Source organism: Ictalurus furcatus, chromosome 3 (assembly GCF_023375685.1).
Source record: "Ictalurus furcatus strain D&B chromosome 3, Billie_1.0, whole genome shotgun sequence".
Classification (NCBI taxonomy): Eukaryota; Metazoa; Chordata; class Actinopteri; order Siluriformes; family Ictaluridae; genus Ictalurus; species Ictalurus furcatus.
Window position 1 is genome coordinate 3,091,170 of NC_071257.1, and position 25,457 is coordinate 3,116,626.

The 25,457-nt window shown below is 42.4% G+C and overlaps 1 protein-coding gene across 2 annotated transcripts in view; it reads left to right on the forward strand.

The window, feature by feature from the left end:
- Positions 1-16,706, forward strand: part of runx3 (RUNX family transcription factor 3) — a 54,460-nt gene extending 37,754 nt beyond the window's left edge. The window contains exons 6-8 of one of the 2 annotated variants that reach the window (XM_053620391.1): positions 1,354-1,521; positions 9,400-9,471; positions 14,759-16,706. In XM_053620391.1, coding sequence (XP_053476366.1) covers positions 1,354-1,521; positions 9,400-9,471; positions 14,759-15,273 — 755 coding nt within the window. In that variant the 3' untranslated portion in view covers positions 15,274-16,706. The remainder of the gene's footprint in view (positions 1-1,353; positions 1,522-9,399; positions 9,472-14,758) is intronic. The other variant, XM_053620392.1, reaches the window with a different exon arrangement.
- Positions 16,707-25,457: the final 8,751 nt, after the last annotated feature.

Sequence of the window (25,457 nt, forward strand, 5' to 3'; positions counted from 1 at the left end):
TATTTCAGGATGTGAGAGTAATTCTTCTTCCTGTCAGCTTGCATTACACCAACTGTCGTCGATTATTTTCCTATAACGACACGTCCCCAAGTGTTTTATTCCTTACTTACTCTATGCGGCTCTCTTGCTATAGATTGTGAACCACAGGCCTCAATTTGATCCAGGAACCAAATCTATGGACGGCGTTTTTTGAGAAAATGTTTTTGTTTGTTTTGTTTTTTTTTAATTCCCTCTGTCTTGCTCTCTATCTCTGGCTTGTGCTGTATAACAAGCCTGTAACCACAACACATAAAAAACACAGACGAACCAATAAGCGAGAGTGGCAACAAATGGAGAGAGGAGCGGTAAAAGAACAGATACGCCGCCCTGGGGCTAAGAAAGGACGGATGATATATTGCCCATCGGTTAAGCAGAGAAAGAGGAATCCATATCTGAGAGTCCGTTTGTGCCCCACAGTGTCAGTATAAAATATTCAAATGTGCCCCATTACTCCGCATTAAAAACCGCAGAATGTTCACATGGATCTCACGCGTCACACTGATAGTCGCATTAAAGGCCTTCCATTAGAGGGTCCGACGTCCTGCATGTACGATGGAGTGTGTGCGTGTGTGTGTACTTGTTCAGAGGGGGTGTGTGGAGTGAGACATTTGACAATAACCTGTACACACACACACACACACACACACACACACACCTGCTTAATTTGAATAGTAAAAAGTGAAATGTGTGTATGGTTTGTTATTGTTAGGTTTGGATTGTTTAAGAGCGACCAAGAAAAGGATACAAGGTTATTTTCAATAAATAAATAAATAAATCGAATAAATGATAATAAAATGTTACACTTTAAGAAGTATATTCTACGCTTCTGTGTTCGAAGAATAAAAAGGATTAGTCGAAACTGAAATATGAAAAGTCTTGCTGAAATGTTATCTTTTAAACAGATAATGGAGTATTAAATGTACAAAATTCCCCTTTTACACTAAATATAAATATAAATATAAACATACGCAGCAAACGAAAGTAAGATCATTAAAGCAGCCATCTTGGATCAACCAGGTTCATGTCTTTTTTCCCCTCACTGCAGTTTCATTCAGTCATCATAAATTTGGAACACAGCCTTCCTTGTACCCCCTTATAAGAGAGTGATATTAGAGCCGCATTCACCCGCAGAGCTGTTGAATTCTCGATTCCGATTGGTCGGAAGGAATTGACGAATTTTCTGAAAGCTCTGAGACTCGGCCCATCTGACAAGCGAATCACAGGTTTAGGGTTTAGTAGTGCTCTCGTTCTAAGATGGCGCTCGTGACACATAATCGAAACACTAGTTAAGTGAAGAACTAATACTGTGTTCAGGTCACCGAGTGAAGCCTGAGGACTCTCAGAAGATGCAGTTCAACGATCGGCTGAGTGAGATGGAGAGGTATCATCAGCGTGCCACCTTGAGAGTGGGCCCCGGCAACGGCACCGTCCGGCCCTCACACCAGGGCCATTACGGCCCTACTACTGCCACCCAGATACCAGGTATGTGGAAGAGCGAGAGAGAGAGATAGAGAGAGAGAGAGAGAGAGAGAGAGAGAGAGAGAGTCATCTTAGTGTTTGCAAATGCATGATTTTGTCCTAGGATGCCCCAGACAGTGTGTGTGTGTGTGTGTGTGTGTGTGTGTGTGTGTGTGTGAGTGAGTGTCAAAGTTAAGATACACACATAACCTCAGACCACAGACTTTGGAATCTCACAACCACTCACTACATGTACACCCACGTCAGTCTTTCTTCTTAGTGTGTGTATGTGTGTGTGTTTGTGAGAGAGAGAGAGAGAGAGAGAGAGAGAGAGAGAAATAGAGACAGACACGATCAGAGTGACAATGTGTGTACATTCTCAGACAAATGTAAAGCCAAGCGAACGCAATGGCATGTCTGAAAAAGAGAACAGAAAACAGACATGCTATCTCTCGCTGTGTTTTTCTCTCACCTTTTTTCCTTCTCATACACGCACACTAGCTAATTTTACACCCTGCTTCTCCACCCACTCGTTGGTTCCCATGCCGGTGTGTGTGTGTGTGTGTGTGTGTATGAGTGTGTGTTTGGGGAGGCGAAAGTCTTTGCAATTCTACCTTTCATTTTTATTTAGCTTGCTGCACACTCACCCTTGACTCACTCATTCGTCTTGAAAACCTCTTCGAAACAGCAGAATTACTGAACGCTGCATTTCAGAATGAACTCTCTACAGCTACCGTATTTGCCTGCATTTAAACCGTATTTGAAACGAATATCTGGCAAGACTCAAAACGAAGTTTGCTGCATTGTTAACACTTGTCTTTATCCTTCAGTTGAAACGGTTGAGTCTGTATCTTAGCACTCACAGGAGCCCTACTTCCTGCGAACCCTAATGGGTACGTTCGTCGGCAAAGGCGATACAGCTCTCCGGCTCGCTGCATTTCTGTCATGTGGATTTTTGCATGACCAGGCAGGGCATTTGCGTAAAGGAAGGAAATTAACAGTCGGTCTGACATCTGCGTCTCGAAGCGATAAGTAACGTTCCCTAAAAGAAGAAGTTAATAAAGGAGCTACATTTCTTTTCTTTTTTTCTTTTTTAATGCGTGATGAGTCATTAGAATGGTTTAATGGCAAATGGAAATCCCCCACTTAGTGTGTGTGTGTGTGTGTGTGTGTGTGTGTGGTGAGTGAAGAATAATTGTCCATAGTTGTGGAAAGATGAAGAGAGGAATTATCCTCATGGCTCGAAGGCAGCCCTCACACACACACACACACACACACACACACACACACACACACACACATGAATCTAGACACTTCAACATGGTTTCAACTCCTGGGAGGATGCATTGCAACTTTTCTAGGCCTCTGTGTGTGTGTGTGTGTGTGTGTGTGTGTGTGTGTGCGCGCGTGTCTAAGTAGGCGGTGAGAGATTTGGGGGACTGGGTAAACCAAAACCACACTTTCGTGTTTGGTATGAGTGTTGCAATTGCATACCTCAGGGCAAAAAAAAAAAAATCATTACTCCGAAGACTGTGTCGCTCCTTCTAATAGAAACATGCACAGAGTGTGTTTATAACCGTGTTATATATATTTTATTACTTTATTAAAATGCTTATGCATATTATAAACAGCTTATATAAGTCTTCATGTCATTCCAAGATGGGTTTACTGTACATTAGGTGGTATGTGTACGTTAGCATGCGTGTGAAAAGTCCTCATAGGGTTCATGTGAAAATGCTAGTTGGCTAGTTAGATAGCCGATTATGTTTCGCTAACGTTCAGTGACACACACAAACACAAATTTAATAGCAAGCAATCGCTAGTTAACTAGATGTATGTAGCTGCTAGCTAGGCTTTTCCTGCTGTTAGCGCTGACCTTATGAGATCACAAGCCTCCATTTTGTGACACAGAGGAAACCAAGTGGGAGAGACAGTGTGGAAAAATAATTAGCCATCTCATTCACCGACATACGCTATTGTTTTGTGGTGAAATTACTTTTTTTCCTCTGTTTTTCTGACAGAATTTTCTTGCTAGCAGCTTTGTATGTTTTGTTTTTCTTTTTGTCATACATCTGAAGAAAACAATTAGCCATCTAATCCACCGACATATGCTAGTTTTTTTGTGGTAAAATTCTTTTTTCTCTCTTTCTGACAGGATTTTCTTGCTAGCATCTTTGTATGTTTTTTTCTTTCTTTTTGTCATACATCTGAAGAAAAGAATTAGCCATCCCATCCACCCACATATGCTAGTTTTTTTTGAGGTAATTCTTTTTTCTCTCTCTTTCTGACAGGATTTTTATGCTAGCATTTTTGGATGGGAAATGTTAAGAAAATAATTAGCTGCCTCATCTACCGACATATGCTAGTTTTTTTTTTGTTTGTTTTGTTTTTTTTTTGTGGTAAAATGACTTTTTTTTCTCTCTTTCAGCTAGTGTTTTCTTGCTAGCATTTTTTAAAATGGAAAATGTTAAGAAAATAATTAGCTATCTCATCTCATCTAGGGTTTTCTAGTGGTAAAACTATTATTGTTGTTTTTTGTTTTTTTTGCTTGCTAGCATTTTATAGGCACTTGCAGGCATGTACACACGAACACACCTGATTGAAATGATCTTCATACACACACACACACACACACACACACACACACACACACACACACACACCTAAGTCTGGCACAATCTCAGTGTTTGTTTCCATATGGCATGATTTATCTGCTCTCGTCACGCAGATGTAATCCGATGGCCTCTTGTCATGTCTGTGTGTCTGCAATCTGTGTGTGTGTGTGTGTATGTGTGTGTGTGGTATGTTTGTGAGACAGTAAAACACCCATTGCCTAGCAGACATCACTTCTTCATTTCATCATATGAGAGGTTGCTGATGTCTGGGCTATGTGTGTGTGTGTGTGTGTGTTTGTCTGTGTGTGCACATGTATAGGTATGTGTTGAAGTCTTATAATCCATAAGTAAAGCAAAGTCCTGCGCTTATACAGTCTAGTCTGTGCATGAGACACTGTCTCTCCCACGCAGACGTGCAACACACATGCATATCAACACATTGCCACCCATGTACACACACACACACACACACACACACACTCAGACAGGCTAATTAAGTGCTCATTAGCAGACATGCAGCAGCATGAGTCTGGGACTGCTCTGAGAACAACAGCATAGTAATGGAACAGGCAGAAGAGGAGAGGTGAGGTAAAGATGGACAGATTAAGGGAGAAAATGAAGGAAAGGAGATCATGCAAGAGAGAGAGAGAGAGAGAGAGAGAGAGAGAGAGAGAGAGAGAAATACAAAAGAAAGAGAGACAATAAGAGACAGAGAGGGAGGTGTGTAGACATTGGAACAAAAGATAGACAGATTTGTGTTTTGTGTGTGTGTGTGTGTGTGTGTGTATGTGGTTTTTACTGATGCATTCAAGCACATCCCAAACGTTGGCAGATGAGCAACAGGACTGTTATTCCATATATCAATGCTTAGGTGTGTGTGTGTGTGTGTGTGTGTGTGTGTGTGTGTGTGTGTATGTGTGCATTCATTCGGTTAAACAAACAGAATTCCTCAACAATAAATTTAATACGTCTTTCTTGTCTTGTAACACACACACACACACACACACACACACACACACACACACACACACACACACATAAACACACTCAAACGTAAGGGGTGGCCTAGTAGAAACTGATGTGTGTGTGTGATAATGTATGCATTAGATCTGTTAAGCAAAGCATATGGATCTCATTAAACTATTACACATACTGACACACACACACAAGCACTCACACATACACACACATACATACCAGGATCTACACATATGTAAACAGGAACTCACACACAAATAGCCCATGAGGAGACAGCACTGATAAGAGACCAATCAGACAAGAAAGAAAGTAAGAAACAAACAAACAAACAATATAAATGCAACTTCACATTACATTTCCTGTTGATTTTATCATTAACCTCTTAAGCCCTCCATTAATTCTGTTCATAAAATGTCATATTTATAAACAAACCTGGATATTCAAATGGCTATTTAAATTTAATTTGAAAAATAATTCAATTGTTCACAAACTAGCACTCCTGTCTGGCTTGCCAATCCTTAAATGGGATATTCAAACAGGTCATAATCAGACAATAATCCAGAATTTGATATGCTTGTTCCCAAGTGAAAGCATATCTCATTTATACTCCATTTTCATTTGCTACTCCTGGCTGGCTCGCCAATCCTTAAATTCTGAAATATCTGAGCCGTGTCAGAAAACGTACTGGCTGAGGCGCAACAGCAAAAACGGACATGCTCTCTGGGTGGGAGAGATGGCATACTCGCTCTCTCTCCCCTGTCACTCACAGTGACCATAACCAATCATGGGCATCGGAGAGCTCATGTATGTCGGAAGAGTGCAGGTAGCGCTTTTCTCCAGGTTTGTTACTCTGCCCTGTGACTCAGCATAAGCGGCAGTTCAAAAAGATGCACTTGTCCCAGAGGAAGCACACATTAGCCTTCACCTTTCCTATTTGGTAGCAGGTGATCAACATGGGGGAGATAATTAAGGAACAAATGCAAAACAATATAAATCAATAAACGTCCACTTACAAAACGTAATGTTTCAAATGAAACATGTTTTAATTCAGTTATAATTAGCGTTAGATTATTTCGAGTATCCGCCATAAAAGCCCACGTGTAAATTGTTGCTATGGAAACAGTATTACCACGAGTACATTAATCTACACCCGTAACCATTGTCAGAGGAGCTGTTCTAGAAAATCAATCAACACCTTCTGACCCATCAGAATGTTGTATAAACTTAGTGAATGCGCTCAGTGATATCTGATACACTCACACACACACACACACACACACACAGATATGCTCACATGCGTGCAATTCCACACCAGCGGCAGCCTTTAATAACAGCCCTAATCTGTACGGCCCGTATATTGACGTTGTCCATCGGCCAATCAAAATATTTGAGGGAAATGTTTATTTTTGTACAGCAATGGCAGCAGCTGTGGCTCTGAATAAGGCCTTTATACGCAAGAATTTGCCATTGTAGAGAGAAATCTGGAGCGAGAGAGAGAGAGTAAGAGAGAGGGGGACAAGAAGGAGAAAGATCACTGCACTCGACTCAGGTCTGGAATTTTGTAGTTCCTTGTTGCGATTGTTTACACGCATTTGTGGTGCTGTTTCTGAGTATTATGGCCGTTTCTGTTCATTGTAATCTTCACGTGTGTGTGTGTGTGTGTGTGTGTTTTCGGTTTGCCACAGTGTCCACGGTACGTGATGGTTGGCTTGTAACAACTAACCCATTGCAGACCGAGAGCAAACAAGCTTTTATTTGCATGTCAAATTTGCAGTTCAGTGCGCCATGGCCAGCGGGTGTGAACTTGACACAAACACACACACACACACACACACACACACACACACACACACACACAGATGCACTCAAACACCCCGCTTACTCTTTCGCCATGCAGCAACACTGAAATCCAGGCGCGCGCACACACACACACACACACACACACACACACACACAACGTCACAGTACTCTAAAAACTTTGGCTCAGACCTGGGACTGTTCTCTCCCACAGCAACGAGACTGAGGTGTGTGTGAGAGCGACTCGGAGTAACGCTGACTCAAGGGTTTGGTGTCTAGAGGTCGCAGATACACAGACGCAGCACTTGTAGAAAGCTCTTGAGCTGTACTTGATCAAAGCAAACACACACACACACACACACACACACACATGTGTGCACACACGAGAACTCTCTGAATTCAATTCAAATATGATCGTCACGTTGTTTTCGATCATATTTTTCAATACATAAATAAAAGGACTTGCTCCACATAAACTGATAATAGAAGTGTGTAATTGTTGATATGATTTTTTTTTTTTGGAAGGAGTCTCCAGTGTAAGTGACTTGTAACACACACAGGGAAATTCTTCAGGAAAGAAGATTTTGGTGCGTTTTTCTCTATCATAGAAACTTCTAGAGAGAAAAATGAGAGGTGGTAAAATGATGACGTGAAGAAACGGACCCAATTTCCAGCTTTTACTAGAATCCGTCAAGCCCGCTGCTCGAAAATAATCGACAGCTAACAAAACACACTAATGCTCTATATACCAAACACACGCACTGCCCAAACACAAACACTCAACCACACGCACATACTGTAGCGTGCCCCTCATACCCACCACATAAACACACACCTATTGGCACGCCCATGCTCAAAACACAACTATTTTCAACCCAAACATACACACATATACACACACTAGCAAACATATACATACACACACACACACACACATCAAAACAAATATGTAGCTCAATTTTATTCCACAACAGAAACAGACACTGCTTAGTCATCAAAGCAGAAAGATTTTAGAGATATCTTACACATCCAGGCCTACGTCCCCCCCCACACCCACACCTCCACACCCACACACCCACACACCCAGTCGCTCACACACACACACACACACACACACACACACACACACACATATGCAATCACTGTAATAGACGCCCTAGTGTTAAACCACTTAGATGTACTACAGACATGTTCAACATTCCGTGTGTGTGTGTGCGTGTGTGTGTGTGTGTGTGTGTTATGCGATACCACTACGAGGCAGACTCAGGAATGTTTGCTTTTCTCCACCTAGACCCGATTAGAACAGTAACACAGTCTCATGATGAGCTCGGCCTGCCAATAAAGCAAGTGCAAACAAAGTCGATCTGTTGCAATCACACTTTTTAGACACACATACAGCCAGACACACACAAAAACACACACACACAATTCCAGACACACACACATGCACAGTGTTAGTCACACACCTCTGCCTTCTGATTGACCCCTTAAAATACCACATCCAGTTCATTTTAATAGAAAATATTTTGAATAGGAATTTGATAGGGATGGATGGACGGATGGGTGGATGAAATGATTAATAGATGGATGAATGGATAAATCAACAGAGATGTATGGATGAAATGACAAATATGGATGGAGAAATGGACAGACGGATGGAAGGATGAACAGACAATGATAGATAGATCAATGAATGGACAGATTAGTGGATGATTTATGGATGTATGGAGATGGATGGTCAGACAAATGGGTGTATGATTGTGGGATAGCTGGATGGATAGATGGGTGGATGGTTTATTGACAGATGAATGGATATATGAAAGATGGAGAGATGACTGGACAAATGGATGTACAATGTACGAAGACTGGATCGATGGATGGATGGAGGTTTTAGGGATAGATGGATGGATTGATAATAGATATACAGATTGCTAGGTGAATTGCTGGATGAGTAGATAGACGAATGGATGAACAGATGGATGGACAGATAAATGGATGTATGGTAGATGGACAGATGGATGGCTGCTTTATAGAAAGATGGCTGGATGGATGAAAGGACAAATGGATGCGTGTTTGACTGATAAATAGAAGGCTTAGTCAATGGGTGGATGATTTATGGATAAATGGATGGATAGGCAGAGAAATGGATACATGATTGATGGATAGATGGCTGGATGAATATAGGGATGGATGGATGGAAAACTGACGTATAAGTAGCTAGATGAATAGATGGATGGATAGATAGCTGGATGAGTAAATGGAAGGATGGGTTATTGACAGATGGATGGCTGGATGGATGTTTTTTGGAAAGATGGATGGATAGACAGATAAATGGATACGTAGTTGATTGATGGATGGATGGATGCATGATATCCAGGTAGACAACTGGATGAATATATAGATGGCTGGCTAGCTGGCTGTCTGGATGGATGGATGGATGGATGAATAGACGAATAGGGTGGACAGATGGATCTTTTACATTATTATATTTTGATCTGTTGTTGTCTTACAGGACTGTGGCCTGAGCAGATGGACACTCCTCAAATCAAACCCTGCAAAGTGGAGGATGACATCCGCTGGCCAAGTAAGACTTTTTATCACACACACACACACACACACACACACACACACGCACACACACACACCCACACACACTAATGAAGACAAGCTGCTTTCATTAGAGTGTGGCAGACACTGTAATATAAGGAAAATTTACAGAAATTATCACATGCACACACACACACACACACACATACACACACCATACACACGTTTATTCCCACAAACCCTGAATTTACACACCTCCACTCACACACAATCTTAGTGGAAGGCTTTTTTTTTCCATCCCTACAGCAATTCAGCCAGTTTGCCCTTCCTGTTACCGCAAATCCCATAATGAACTGCCAGAACTGCAGCTGAGTCATTTGCACCTAAACACACACACACACACACACATAAATACACACATACACGCTAGTCTGGAATAAGAAACTTTTTTTTTTATTGTCTCTCCACGGCTCTCCTCTCCTCTCCACGCCTCTCGTCTCCATGCATCTCCTCTCCTCTCTACGAATCTCCTCTCCTCTCCACGCCTCTAATCTCCATGCATCTCTTCTCCTCTCCACGCCTCTCCTCTCCTCTCCACGCCTCTCCTCTCCTTGCCTCTCCTCTCCTCTCCACGCCTCTCCTCTCCACTCCTCTCCACGCATCTCCTCTCCACTCCTCTCCACGCTTCTCCTCTCCATGCATCTCCTCTCCTCTCCACGCCTCTCCTCTCCACTCCTCTCCACGCCTCTCCTCTCCATGCATCTCCTCTCCTCTCCACGCCTCTCCTCTCCACTCCTCTCCACGCATCTCCTCTCCACTCCTCTCCACGCCTCTCCTCTCCATGCATCTCCTCTCCTCTCCACGCCTCTCCTCTCCACGCCTCTCCTCTCCACTCCTCTCCACGCATCTCCTCTCCATGCATCTCCTCTCCTCTCCACTCCTCTCCTCTCCATGCCTCTCCTCTCCACGGCTCTCCCCTCCACGGCTCTCCTCTCCACGCCTCTCCTCTCCACGCCTCTCCTCTCCATGCATCTCCTCTCCTCTCCACGGCTCTCCTCTCCTCTCCATGCATCTCCTCTCCTCTCCATGCATCTCCTCTCCTCTCCACGCCTCTCCTCTCCATGCATCTCCTCTCCTCTCCACGGCTCTCCTCTCCATGCATCTCCTCTCCTCTCCACGCCTCTCCTCTCCATGCATCTCCTCTCCTCTCCATGTCTCTCCTCTCCTCTCCACGCCTCTCCTCTCCATGCCTCTCCTCTGCTGTCGTATCTGCTGATCTGTTTTCTTGTTAGTTTTTTAATGTTTGTTTTCTTTTCGCCCGGTGAGAGCGATCGCACAGCTCACCATCTGACATGAAATCATTTGCATTTGACACATCGTGTTTATCCCATATGCTATCGTGCCAGTATAAACAGAGCCGAGGCGCAGTGTCGGTTATTTTCCTCCCTCTTCTTCTAGCGTGTGTAAATGACGGTTTTATACTCTATAACCCTTCGCACATCCACACACCATGCTCCGGCTAGATCATGTCTGTGGCACACGTGAAATGTCTGGCACTAGTGCATCAAGGAGACTGGACTCGTTTGGTCATTTAGGTCATTCTGACCTCACACACACAGTGAAGTCAAACATCTTTCAAATTACTATTATGAACCACTTTGGCCCACTGATTATAAAGAATCAGGCTGGTAAAAGACTCGAACCAAAACCACAGGAAGACAGACGGGAAGACAGGCAGGCAGACAGACAGACAGACAGACAGACAGACAGCCAGACAGACAGACAGGCAGCCAGACAGGCAGGCAGACAGACAGACAGATGTAATTACCAGCCAAATTTGTAAAATAATTACAAAAAATTTAACTATTAGAGGTTTTAGAAATTAGTGTCTGTTCTCTTTCTCATTCATGCTCTCTCATGCTCTCGCTCCCCATTTCTCTCTCTCTCTCTCTCTCTCTCTGTCTTTCTCTTTCACTTTCTCCCTTTCTGTCTCTCTGTCATTCTCTAACTGCTGTCTCTCTCGCTATCTCTTTCTCAGTGTCTCTCCATCTCTCTCTGTCTGTCTCACTGTCTCTCTCTCTGTCGCTTTCTGACTGCTGTCTCTCTCACTGTCTCTCCATCTCTCTCTGTCTCCGTCGCAATTTCTCTCTCTCTGTCTCCGTCTCACTGTCTCATCTTTGTCTGTATTACTCTCTCTCTCTCTCTCTCTCTCTGTATCTCTCTGTCAGTCTCTCTCTCTGTCTCTCTCTGTCTCTCTCTGTCTCTCTCTATGTATCTCTCTGTCAGTCTCTCTCTGTCTCTCTCTGTCAGTCTCTCTCTCTGTCTCTGTATCTCTCTGTCAGTCTCTCTCTCTCTGTCTCTCTCTCTCTCTATATATATATATATATATGTGTCTCTCTGTCAGTCTCTCTCTCTGTCTCTCTCTCTCTCTCTCTCTCTCTCTATGTATCTCTCTGTCAGTCTCTCTCACTGTCTCTCTGTCTGTCTGTCTGTCTGTCTGTCTGTCTCTCTCTCTCTCTCTCTCTCTCTCTCTCTTACCTGGCCATATTGTTAGTGGGCCCACAGGTGCAATCCATCACGGTTTGCATTCCCATCTTGTAAGCAAACATTTCACAGGGGAGCGCTCTGGGGATTTGCATCCTGACCACACAGACATGCACAAAACACACACACACACACACACACACACACACACACACACACAGAGAGAGAGAGAGCAGACACACATTGCAGGCAAATGAGGCAAACCTCTGTGCCAAGGTGGGTTACACGCTTCACTGTGGGCTAGTGGAACTCTGGGAATAAAACAGCTCCCTGTGGTGGGGCACAACACACACACACACACACACACACACACACACACACACACACGCACATACACACAGACACATGCACCTTCAATTCCTTAAAGTGACTTCAACAAGAAATGAAATAAAGAGAGTGGAGAGAGAACATCAGACGTGTGTGTGTGTGTGTGTGTGTGTGTGTGTGTGTGTGTGTGTGTCAGACCAGCTCTGGGATTTATCTGCTGTTTTTCCCCAAAATTGTTTCCTGTCTATTTGTCCTTTCTGGTTAATTCTTTCTCACCCTCCTTTTTCCTATTCACTCTGAGTCAACACATTTAAAGAGAGTAATAGAGATCATGTGTAGGGTGGGACCTGCTACCGCTCTCTCTTTTACCCACACACACACACACACACACACACACACACACACACACCTACATAAATTCTCAAAAGGAATGGACTTTCTTTCATTAATGCAAGAATCTGGTAATAATAATAATAATAATAATAATAATAATGATTAAAGCTGCAAGCACCATTTTCAGGGGCCAAGCACCCAGACTCGGCGAGACGCAAATTCACAGATGTGCTTCAATTTCCATAATAATAAGAAGAAAAGGTAGAACAACAGCAGGGTGTCTATGCACCTTCAATGCTTGGCCCCCTAATAATAATAGTCTGGTGATGTTGAACTTCATTTATACCCACTGCAACCAAGGCACATCTGGATTTCGCATGAATTTGGAGATTTAACTGTACCAGGGAAAGAACAGAGAACCTGTTTACTATAAACTCACTGAGAATGGAGGTCTAGGGGCAGCTATTGATTTCCATCAACAAGTGAAACAGGTTATTTTCATCAAAATAGCAAAAAAAAAAAAAACAAAACAAAAAAAAAAAACATCTTTTCCTTGAATTGCCTAGTCAGTCTTCAGGGTTCTCCCGATTTCAATAATTGCTCTTAAATTCTCGTTTATTCATTATCTACTTCTCTCATGTCTCGTGGCAGCTGTCAATTATGCAGCACTACAAGGAAGCTGAACATGCTTTGAGGAGAGCACTTACCGCAATTTTTCTTTCTATGCGTTTCTGCGCTGTTTGTTTCTCAGCTTCCTTTCAGAGACGCGACTGCACCTCTAAGAGGGAAGAATTTGTGGTTATACGTTACGAGCATAGCTGTGTGAGTCAGATGGCGCGTGGATACCACAAAATTATAGGGAAAGCGCACGTAATTGGAACGACAGCGTCGGAAAGCTGGATAAGACTCTATTTGGTGTCCCTGTCTTTCTAACACCTTTATCATTTGCCTTGAAAATGTGTCCCCGGCCTGTAGGACCTCTGTCAGGCCTCTAGAGGACGCTAGTGAGTCCACTTTAAGCGTTTGTTTGTATGATGTCTCTGTAACTCAGGTGCTCGTCATGTCCTGTTGTTCCTCCAGCAAATACAATCCAGTCCGCTTTCCCTGTCCTATATTTAGCAGCAAAACGAGTTAAAAGGGTTCTGTCCCAAATCAAGCGCAGAGGAATCATATACGAGAAAAGAAAGCGCAGACGTCTCAGAGTCTCCTCCTCCTCCTCGTGAACAGCACAGCGTGTTCTTTGAGGGGGGAAAAAAGAGAAAGAAGCAGTGGAAACTGTAAAGGAACTGTCTCGCTTTTTTCTCCCTCTGTCTCTGTTTCTCTTCTCCACACTTCTCCAGACAGAGAAGCAGGAGAAGGAGGAGGAGGGGGGAAGGACGTTTCAACGAGGCGGTGGCACGCAAAGCCCGGCATCCGCCCCCCCTTGGGCTGCTGGCATGCCAAAGCCTGCCCGCTAGCAAAATGCACTGCTAGCGTAAAACACTGGTTTAAATTACATTGCTAGTTAATCAGCTAGCTAAACCCAGCACTGAGTTTATGCTAGCTTAGCTATAGCAGAACGTGAATTCATGTCAAACTTGAACAGACAACAACAAGAACAAAAAGTTTTTCAAGGCTTTGGCTGAATGTACATTGTGAGGACATCACATGACGCGTCTTGGCCCAAATCTGCAGTAATTTTGAAAAAATTGCAAGAGTTTATTTTTAACTTGCTTTCATTTCCATGATCTCCAAATCACAGAATCCTGGAGTGACTGATTGAATGCTGTTTAAGGAAACCCTGAGTTTGATTATTTTCCATTAACAGCATGTCCTGAAGGGATTTATTCCTCTTATACCCAGAGCAATTTGCCAGTGATTAAAAACGTTTATTTGTTAAAGAATGACGTCATGCTTTTTTATCCATTTATAGTTTCCTTTAAAGTCATGGAGCTCCTACAAACAGCCGTTCCTTCACCAGACTGCTTTTTCTCTCTTGAAGTTAACAGTAGTCATTTTAGTCAGTAAGACAAATGTTTTATTTGTCTGATGTATATATCTGATGATATAATCTTGTTTGGAAATGGCTTGTTTTGCAGATTAGATATAAAATGATGCTCTAAAGATTTTTGTAGCAGGTTTCAGTCACTGAACATGATCCGGTTTGACCAGAAATGTCTATTTCTGTTTCTCTCAATAAGGTACGGATCTGTTTCAGCAGCGCACCACGTTCCCATCCCTGTCTCCTCTCACAACGACGCGGTTCTCCGACTCTCACATGCATTACCCCGGGCCCTTCACCTACTCCACCAACCCATCCAGTGCAGGCATCGGGGGTCTCAGCATGACAGGTGTTCCTGCCTCTACGCGCTACACAACCTACCTGCCCCCACCATACCCCGGAAACCAGAACCAGAGCTCGCACTTCCAGACCAACTCGTCCCCCTACCACCTGTACTACGGCACCGGCTCAGGCTCCTACCAGTTCTCCATGGTTCCTGCAGGCGGCACCGCCGGGAGCACGGTCGGAGAGCGTTCGCCCACCCGCATGCTGACTTCCTGCCCGGCGGCAGGCGCAGCTTCGGGGTCAGGAGGCGGAGCCGGCGGTCTGATCGGCGGCAGCGACGGCGTGGAGGCCGACGGCAGCCACAGCAACTCGCCGAGTGCCATGAGCACACCCGGACGAATGGACGAGTCCGTCTGGAGGCCTTACTGAAGAAACGAGAGAACAACGACACAAGAGTTGCATGTTCCAGTCAAATTTGAAAAATTTGCCATCCATTTTGAGTCGCTTTGATTTTTCTCAGAGGCAGTATCTTTCAGTGGTTTCAATATTGTACTATGTATTTCATGAGGCTTTGTGTGCTTTAAGACTGAACTGAGCGGAGAAAGAACAGCAAGAAATAAAAGCTCCTCTGGGAAAAACAAGCATAGACTCTAAAAGACTGACGTTTAGTTTTATTCTGTAATGAGAGCAGCTGGATGATGAGGATGATGATGATGATGATGATGATGATGATAGCAGGAGTTCAATGGCCAAGCGAAAAGAGGAAAAAAAAGACACTTCAGGAAGTTCAGAGAATAACCTTTGACCTTTAGCCAGGTCTGGTGGTTAAAGAAAGCCTGAGGACATGCTGTATTGGGCCGAAGTGATTGATTTGACTTTTATTTATGGCCCCAATCAGCTTTTACCTTTTGACGGTACAGCATTGATATTCAGTGTACAAAATGAATGATTTTTTTTTTTTAATGTTTTCATTTGTTTCCACCAATCATGAACAATTTGTGTATGAACAGTTTTTTTTTATTATTGTTACAGTAATTATTTTTTTTAAATATTGTTTCGATTTTCTTTTTTGTTTCAAGCCATTATTTGTCTAAACTAAGAAATGTGGTTTGGGTTTCTTTAATTTATTTGAGCCAGTTCTATGATTATTCTCGATGTTTCCAGGTTAGGAAAAAAAAAGCATTTATCTTTTTTTGTTTGTTTGTTGTTTTTTTTTTTGGTTTGTTTGATGTTTATAATTTTTTTTCTTTTTCTTTGTTTTTTTTTCGTCGTTTCTATGATTTAATATAAGATCGCAAGTCATGCTACTGTAATATATTATTTCTAAATTATGAAATAGGTACAAATTTTAAATGTAATGTATTTTTCCTATGTAGCTCCAATGCACTAAAACATGCTACTTAAAAAAAAAAAAAAAAAAAAAGGACCCACCCGAAACGAAATGCAGAGGAACCCTATCCACGGAAAGTAAAAAAAAAAAAAAAAAAAACAAGTCCAAAGAGATCAAATTTCATCGTAATAACTTATAATCCAATATACTTCCAGGCACAATGGCTCGCTTTCCTTTTGTTGCCCAAAGTGTTACATTTTATGATGTCATTCCAGCCTCGTAAAGAATGAAGAACACACGTAGCTTTAAGCGCCTTCATTATCCGTCTTTCCTCGCATCAATGAGGTGACTGAAATGGTAGATGATAACTACATATGAAACGGATCGTCTCTCATTATTTCAATGACAAAACCACGCACAAGCTCACACACTGGAGCTAAAGTGGCCAGAAATCTGTCCCTCCCTTCCTTTCAGGTGTGTGTGTGTGTGTGTGTGTGTGAGAGAGAGAGAGAGAGTGTGTGTGTGTGCGTTGTGCACAATAGGTCAGGAGCCAGGGGCCTTTCCCAGCCGCTCACACTCCGCCACACCTGCTCTCTGTACCTAAAGGGAGAGCGAGGACGAAAAGAGAGAGTGTGTGCCGAGGAGTGTGGGAGTCAGATCGTCTTTCAGCGACCGCCAGCCATTCTTTAGGCCGCTGGTTCTCCTAATGCTGGCTTCTTTGTTCGCTGCGCTCCAAAGCCACTTTGAAGCCTTTGTGATGGCGCTTCATCTCTTTTTCTTTTGTCGTTTGTACATAATTAACGTCCTGAGCCCGAGGCCGTGGCTGACATTGAGCGAGCAAGTGTGTGAGAAGTTCCTATAGAACGGAGGAAGCAGAAAGCTTGTCGTTCCATGAAATAAAAGAATTAAGTTTAGAAAGCAGCCAGCAGCGTCCACCTCTGCTGAATGGATTCCCCTTTGTCTCTGGGATTATAGTGTTGAGGACGAGTCCAGGTTTCCAGATTTGGGCTTGTGATCTTTTCAATTTGACTCAGGAAACAACTATGACACACATACTATGCCTTATAACGCTTATTTAATGTATAACAAAAGCACAATCTAACTTCTTTATAGCTGTAACTATAAAGTGGACATCCATCCATCCATCCATCCCATCCATCCCATCCATTCATCATCCAATCTCTTGGCTTAGTGAAATGACCAAAGCTACGTGTTTATTAAGTCGAGGCATTTTGTAGTCTTCATGGCTGGTCTGTTGACGTGCAAGCTCAGTGGCTCCTTTCCTAAAGAACAAATAGCGTTTTTTCATTCACTGTATATTGTAATTTTTTGACTGTGTACCATGCTCTGCTATAGTCTACCTTCATTGTGTGCAAACATTGTAGTTTTTGATGCATTTTAATTAAAAAAAAAAAAAAAAGTCATATTCCGAGTACTTGCTTGTATTTGGTTGGAAAATGGAATAGGTTATGATAATAGGTTACTTTAAGAGCCTAAATTTTTCAAAGGATTTTGCTGTTTTAATGAAATAAAACACGCTTTTGTTTCATTAGATTTGTTTATTGGGATATCCAGGAGACAGGATCTTATATGCGTAGTAACTGTCCACGGGGTCAGACATGCAGCCAAATTGAGTAAATAACTCGCGTCTTCGAGGTCAGAAGGCTGAAGAGAAAAATACTCGTATACGTAGTAGAAGCTTTGATCCAAAATAAACGAAGCCAGTGGGGGGCCGTGAAAGGGTGACGGCTCAGAGAGAATATACACAAATAACGTTCATTTTCCCAAATCTGCGTTTTTACTCATCCCAGTGGAAAATAACATCTATACCCACATTTATTTGTGTGGTTTAAGTGGTTCTCCTTTGAGAATTTTTTTTTTGTTGTTGTTGTTGTAAAATACTAGCAATAAAGTTATTCAAGTTAAAGTTAGCTCATATCTTACATATGAAATGGATGGGTAACACTAAAAGACTTAAATACTACAGGACAGATTTAAACGGTTCAGAGAGTACTTCCAGTTGCAAGGCAAATCACAGGTTTATATTAATGCGCTTCTTATAACGCGTTGTCGTTTCTATAGTAACGGCTAATTCACATGGATGCTCTGCGTAATCTACGGCTAATGATAAACAGATTACAGAACATACTGTTACTCTACGGTAATCACTGATATGGGGAGGTTTTCTGAGTCTCTAGTGTCAGGGCTTTGCAACAGTCAAAGGTAAAACTGAGGACATTGCGTTATGCGGTTTCTCAGAAACAATCTTCCATCCATCCATTTTGTCATACACAGGGTTGCACGGGGGAACTTGGGAACCAAGGCGGTGCGCCAACCCATCCACACACTACAGGCAATTTAGAAATACCAATCAGCCTACAGCGCACGTCTTTGGACTGGTGGAGGGAACCGGAGTACCCGGAGGAAACCACGGGAAGAGCATACAAACTCCACACATACACAGGGGCGGAGGCAGGATTCGGACCCCCAACCCTGTATGTATGAGGCGAACGTGCTAACCGCTAATCCACCAAAAAAAAAACAAAAAAAAAAAAAAAACAAAAAAAAACTTCTCATTCTTTAAAAAAATTATCAGATGTAACAGTTGTCCATTTGCTCTTGTGTAAGCGGGATAAACCACTTCAAGACATGCTAGTAAAGGAAAAATATCCACTTGGTTGATTATTTTCCTAGAGCAGCACACCCTGGCGTCTGTTACTCCTTACACATCCAAGCATCCCTTGTGCAAAAGTATCACACGACGATCAAAGAAATAAAGTAAATGATGACATTCATATCACAAGGCCTATACGATGACACTACAATCCATTAAGAAATAAATACTGTACTCGTAATGATCTTTCCCACTAAAACATTCGAACACAAGAATGTACAGTATTTCCTCCCCTCTTTCCTTTCCTAACCCTCTTTTCTTTTCCCTGTTTTTCCATTCATCTGCTCTGTTTCTTCTTTCGCTGTTGGATGTGCTGTGGGGCAAATATTTTGTCCTCTCCGCGAGACTCACGCAGAGGACAAAAGCCCTGTATTTAATCAGCTAAAGCAAAAAGAAGACAGATGTAGGTGTGTGGGTGTGTCACTTCTTCTCAGAAACTCTCACACTCATATATACAATGTGTGTGTGTGTGTGTGTGTGTGTATGTGTGCGTGCGTATGTGCATGTGTGTGTGGGTCTCTGTGAAAGCGAGACACACAGCATGTATTCACACTTACCAAATGAGGAACCGTTCCACCTGAAATGTTTCACACATTGGCAGTTTTAGCAGACAAAGCCTACTGATCGCGCCATTGCAGCATGTTTCGTCCCTCGGTGCTTCTGTTTTTTGTCAGTTGGTAACACATAAATTCTGATACGCTGAAGATATAAACTTTACCAGATCGCCAATAGATCTTTTTGTTTTGTTTTGATTGTTACCATTGTTTTGTCATCCAATTAAAGTAAGGAATAAAACACTTCTCATTTTATAGGCACATCATCAATATGTATCTGAGTTCCTGTTACCAGCTTGAATGGGATTATTTTAGCTTATTGAGTGTTTTTTTTCTCTCATACAAGACTAATTTGCCAACAAGTGTCATTTTTATTTGTGACACATATACTTTTTTTATTTTTTATTCTTTTTTATCCCTTCATAGTTACTTTTAAAGTTGTATGGAATGTCCACGAAACATCAGTACATCACCGGGGTCACTTTTTGTTTTCTTTGTATCGAAGGGAAAATGGGGCGGGGTGGGGCGGGGGGGGGGTGGGGGGGGGTGTAAGTTGGTTGTTGAGCAAAGCACGTCATGTTACGGAGAAGCCGTGAAGCTCCAGTTCTTCTTAAAAAACGTCAACAAAGGCGTAAAAGTTACAGCTTTACCACAGAGTGTTACAAAGCACTGCCGCTTCCATAAACATCTCCTCGCAGAGACATCTATCGATCGCTGATGGATCGTTCCATCCGCATCGTTTTACGTGAATTTTGTGCTATCACAATATCAGATTCGAAAACAAAAAAATAATAATAATTATGCACTCGGTTGAGGCGGATCATTTTTTAAAATTCCGTGACGCGTGTAAAGTGCGTGTAAACTACGATGGAAACACGTTTACCGAGTAAGTCTTCAAAAAAAAAAAAAAAGTCACCTGACTTTGCCTCAGCAAATCATGTGATCGGATAATTGGCTCAGAAAAGGAAAAATGGAGGCGAGCGAGAGGAAGCGTTTCCCCCGGAAGTAACGATTTTCTTCTCTTGTAAACGGTGCTTTATTCGCTAATGTTTTACGCAATATTCCAAATTTTTCACATAAGTTCAATTCGCAACTTAGCTATTGACAGTGAAGAATATCTATCTATCTATCTATCTATCTATCTATCTATATATATATATAAAAGGTAAAGTTAATGTAACTGTATAGCGCCTAAAATACAGTATTTGTATATACAGTATTCTGTTCAAAGTTAGAATGCAATGTATTTTCAGTTAAGGAATAAAAATAGCATTATTGTTTATATTTAAGATGGGCATCCAACCACAACACCGCCAGCCCCCCCTCACTCCGCCCCCCATAAAAGACCCCAAGCCCATAAAAAAAAAAGCGAGAATAAAACCCACAGCACTGAGTCAGAATCTCCGTCGTCTCTCTTCACCGTGACTTTTTCCTTGTGTTTCAACACGATCTCAGTGTGCAGCTCTCCCACAGAGTCAGTTTTTAATTAGAGGAGGTCAGAAGAATTACTCATTTCATGTCACACACACATACACACATACACACACACACACACACACACACACACTTTTAGGCTGCATTTTTAGGGCACTGATTTCATAGACATCCTCATTCATCCTACACATACAGCCTGTTTCATCTGGCTGTGATTGTGTCATAAGCATCACTACGAGTCATCCACATTTGTCAGAGCACACACACACACACACACACACACACGATCTCATATGTTCCATTGTCTTTCTTTGATTACATCCAGAGCTATGGGAAACGCACATTCTCTCTCCCATGGTAGCTGTAACACTACGGGATAACAAGATGACACACCACGTGACACACGTAACACTCTTCCATCATTACTAACACACCCCCGATTACAGGCTAATAATGATTCCCACCCCAAAGCCCAACATAAAAGGTGTCTCGTTAATTATTTCCAGCGATCGCGCATTTACACTCAATGTACGAAAAGCACATTTAAAAGGCGTGATATTTTCCAAGTAAACGATTCAGTCGTGTCGATTTGTGTCACGGTTTATATTTCATCTGTAAAAACCTTTAAACATGGTCATACACGCCAGACCGATTCAGACTGGGCAAAAAAAAACAAACAAACAAAGAAAAAACGGAAGGAAGCAAAAGAAAACAAACAAACCAAAAAAAAAAAAAAAAAAAAGGAGAGCAAATGATAAGCTAAAAGCGTTCGCTGGTTTCTCATGGAACACTGAAACCACTTCCTGGGTCACTGCTACCTGCGTCCATACTGAAGCCATTAGGCCTCGCTCTTCCCAGCGCTCGTGAGAAGACGCAGCGAGTTAGAACCGGTCCGGGAATGTTTCCTAAGCGGACCGGAGAGAAGAGGATTCTGGGAAAGGAGGATTTCGGGCCAACATCACGGTTTCCCACACAGTTCCCGTGAAGTTTTGACCACGGGGACCCTGAGAGTGATAAGCCAACCCTCCTCACGTCTCTGGGAAGGAGGGACGGAGGCGAGGGCATCATAAATAAAGCTGGATTAGACAAAGGAGAAGTAAATAAAGTTCACTGCACGTTCTTAGAGAGAGAAAAGAGGGTCTTGCTGTACCAGATTGTTATAAGGTAGTTTTTCTCATCAGATGTAACTCTGCTGAGACCAATGAGAGCTACGCTACTCTCTCTCTCTCTCTCTCTCTCTCTCTCTGTGTGTGTGTCTCTCTCTGTCGCTTTCTCTTGTTCCCACAGAGACGTCTTCCTGCCTCAGTGCCCAGTGCACTACCGCTAAACCTAACTCCACTACCATGAACTGTTTTTCATTAGCTAGAGCTTAACCGTGTCACTCATAGACATGCATTCATTTTCTCCAACTGTTAAGTCCCCTTTCTCTAAACTACATATCAACCATATCCAGTCTTGCTTACTGTGATGTTTTAATATGAAAAATTGGCACATCAGCTCAACTCAACTGTATGTCAAATACATAGTCTAGAAACATAGATAGCTAATATTTGGCAGAGGAAATCGTCTATCTAACCGCTACTTCAATGAACACTAGACAATCCATTACAATACAATAAATGTTACATGGATACCTACAGAACCACATTTCGTTCTTTGGGAATATGTTTTCAAACCCGGTCCGTAATGAGATGTTCATTTTATATTTTAGATGCAAGGAGCGCCAAGTCGATATCCCGTTATATAACAGACGGTATACACCGATCAGCCATAACATTAAAACCACTGAGAGGTGACGTGAATAACATGGCGTTACACTGGCAATGATAAGGGGTGGGATATATTTATTAGGCAGCATGTGAACAGTCAGTTCTCGAAGTTGACGTGTTGGAAGCAGGAAAAATGGGCAAGCGTAAGGATCTGAGCGACTCTGACAAGGGCCGAATTGTGATGGCTGGATGACTGGGTCAGCGCATTTCCAAAACAGCAGGTCTTGTGGGGTGTTCCTGGTATACAGTGCTGAGGATCTACCAAAAGTGGTCCAAGGAAGGAGAACCGGTGAACCAGCGACAGGGTCATGGCTGCCCAAGACTCATCGACGAGCGTGGGGAGCGAAGGCTCGATCCCACAGAAGAGCTACTGTAGTGCATCACAGCTTGTGTGTTCATCATGTAGTTTAGATCCGAGCGTGTAGTGCATCATGTACGCTCACCCGTAGGAAGAACCACCCTTAAAAAGCACAAGAGCTGCGGTTCCCATGCAGTTGCATGAGAATCAATACACGACATCTATTTCTCACATGAAGGAGAAAAAAAAAAACCATGAAGTCCAACGAGAATAGATCGTGTTTCCTGCAATTTTGTTGGGAAATTAGGACAAGCACACAGACAGAGCTTGAGATAGTTACTATGGGGGTCATGGATCATTATTTGATTGAGGGGGGGAAGAGGTTGTGTAAGCCCCTTTCCACACCCACTCAGTTCCCCGCAGGCCAGGTTTCTGTCAGACATGGGAAGGAGACAAAACGGTCTTCTGATTCGTTCTCAGAGGTGGATTGTAAAGTGGTGATTATACACACACACACACAAAAAAAAAAAAAACAACTGGTGTTTGTTTTTAAAGATTTTTTTAAGTGATTCGTCTAAAACCGACACTTGTACTTTTTAGGTTATATTTCTGGAGATGTGGTAAATGTATAAAACCTACCTCGACATCAATTTAATCTTAAAATGGTCGTATATAAAAACTCATGTCTAAGCAACGATTTATAAAATATAGACATAGACATGAAAACTTCCAGCTTGAGTTGAGGTTTTCCTTGTGTGCGATGGCAGGGTGCTGCAATAATTATATCACATGATTTGGGACAGCTGTGAACTGTCCTAGCATCTGTTGCCAGAAAATCTAATTATATGTTGTTTTAAATGTATAAATAATTTAAATAATATTAAGTAAAAAGGAAGATATCGAGGTCAACCTTCTGCAAATTGGTCCAGCGCATTTAATTTGTTGTACACGGCCTTCTTCGAGACCTGGTGAAGACCCGGGGGACGTCCTAGATCCTATATCATTTGTGAGCAAGTTCTGAGAACTTTTCAGGGCCGAATGGATTAGAGTCTACCCGATTTCTGATGTTACTTTGGATAAAGGTGTCTGCTAATAAATGAGTAAATGGAATTATTTCATAGTGATGAGTGATGAGCCAGGAAGATACAAAACACACAAACCGAGGAAGTAAAGCACAATGTAAGAATCACATAGACTCGTAGGGAAGAGACTGCTTCTATGAAGGAACTATTAAGGGTTACGCATAGAACATTACAACACACTGGCTTCCTGTTGGAAAGGGTTCTAGGTAGGATGCTAAATATCATAACTATCTAAGGAATCCTTGAAAAACCCAATTGTATTATAACATACAGTATACGATGCTGCATATAACGCTCAAATCAACCCTCACGCCATTCATTGACACCTGGTTTTGGGAGTTAAACGAAAAGAACAAATAAAACGTCTCCCATTAATTACCCGAAGTTCAGTACATCAAATGGAGAATGTAATCAGGTATACTTTCCATCTCTCCACCCTTTTTTGCGCAGACTTCCTCAAATCCATATGTATGAATGAGAGAAGAACATTTTGTGATTTGCCGCATACACGGTCAGACTTGTATGCTAGTTTCGTACATAACAGGCTTTTTTTTTTGGTGCAGAATGCACCCTAATTGCAGCTAAAACAGGTTAGTACCAGTAATCAGACCCAGAGAGTCACCACATGACCTGAATATATAAGTACAGCTAACAAGTCTGGAGTCTGGTTCGGTGGCTCAGGTGGTAGAGCGGGTTGTCCACTAATCGTAGGGTTGGCGGTTCAAACGTGACTCCACATACTGAAGTGTCCTTGGGCGAGACACTGAACCCCAAGTTGCTCCCGCTAGCAAGTTAGCGCCTTGCATGGCAGCTCTGCTACCATGGGTGTGTGAGTGTGTGTGAATGGGTGAATGAGACACAGTGTAAAGTGCTATATAAGTGCAGACCATTTACCTTTGCTCTAGACAGCCAAGACTTTTGAGTAGGAGTTGAATAGAAGGGAGGAGATGTGGAGGTGGCGAGAGAGAGAGAGAGAGAGAGAGAGAGAGAGAGAGAGAGAAGGGAGTTTATAGAAAATATACTAGGAAGAAGGTGTGGCTTCAGGTGTGGTCTTTCTCCAAAATTTCAGCTCCATTAAGTGTAACTGTCATATCTGCCATGGTGATGACTCACAGGGGCTGGTTGATTAAACATCGAAAACCCGGTAAGTGTAATTTCCTTCATCAAATGGAAAAATAAATAATGCTTATATAGTTACATTAGACTATTGTGAAAGTTAATGCACCATAGTGAATAAAACACTTGCGGTGTGCGGTTATAGGAAAATAATCAACGACAGGTGGTGCGGTGTGGCTCAACATGAATAGAGTTTCTGTTACCACTCAGAAGTTGATTATTTTCCAATAATATCACGCTCTGAAGTATTTTATTTCATTCCTCGTATACTGAAGCAATGTGCCAACTGTTACACTTTAATGTATTAATGAACAGCATGGACTTTTATCCATTTATAGTTACTGACTTGGATTACG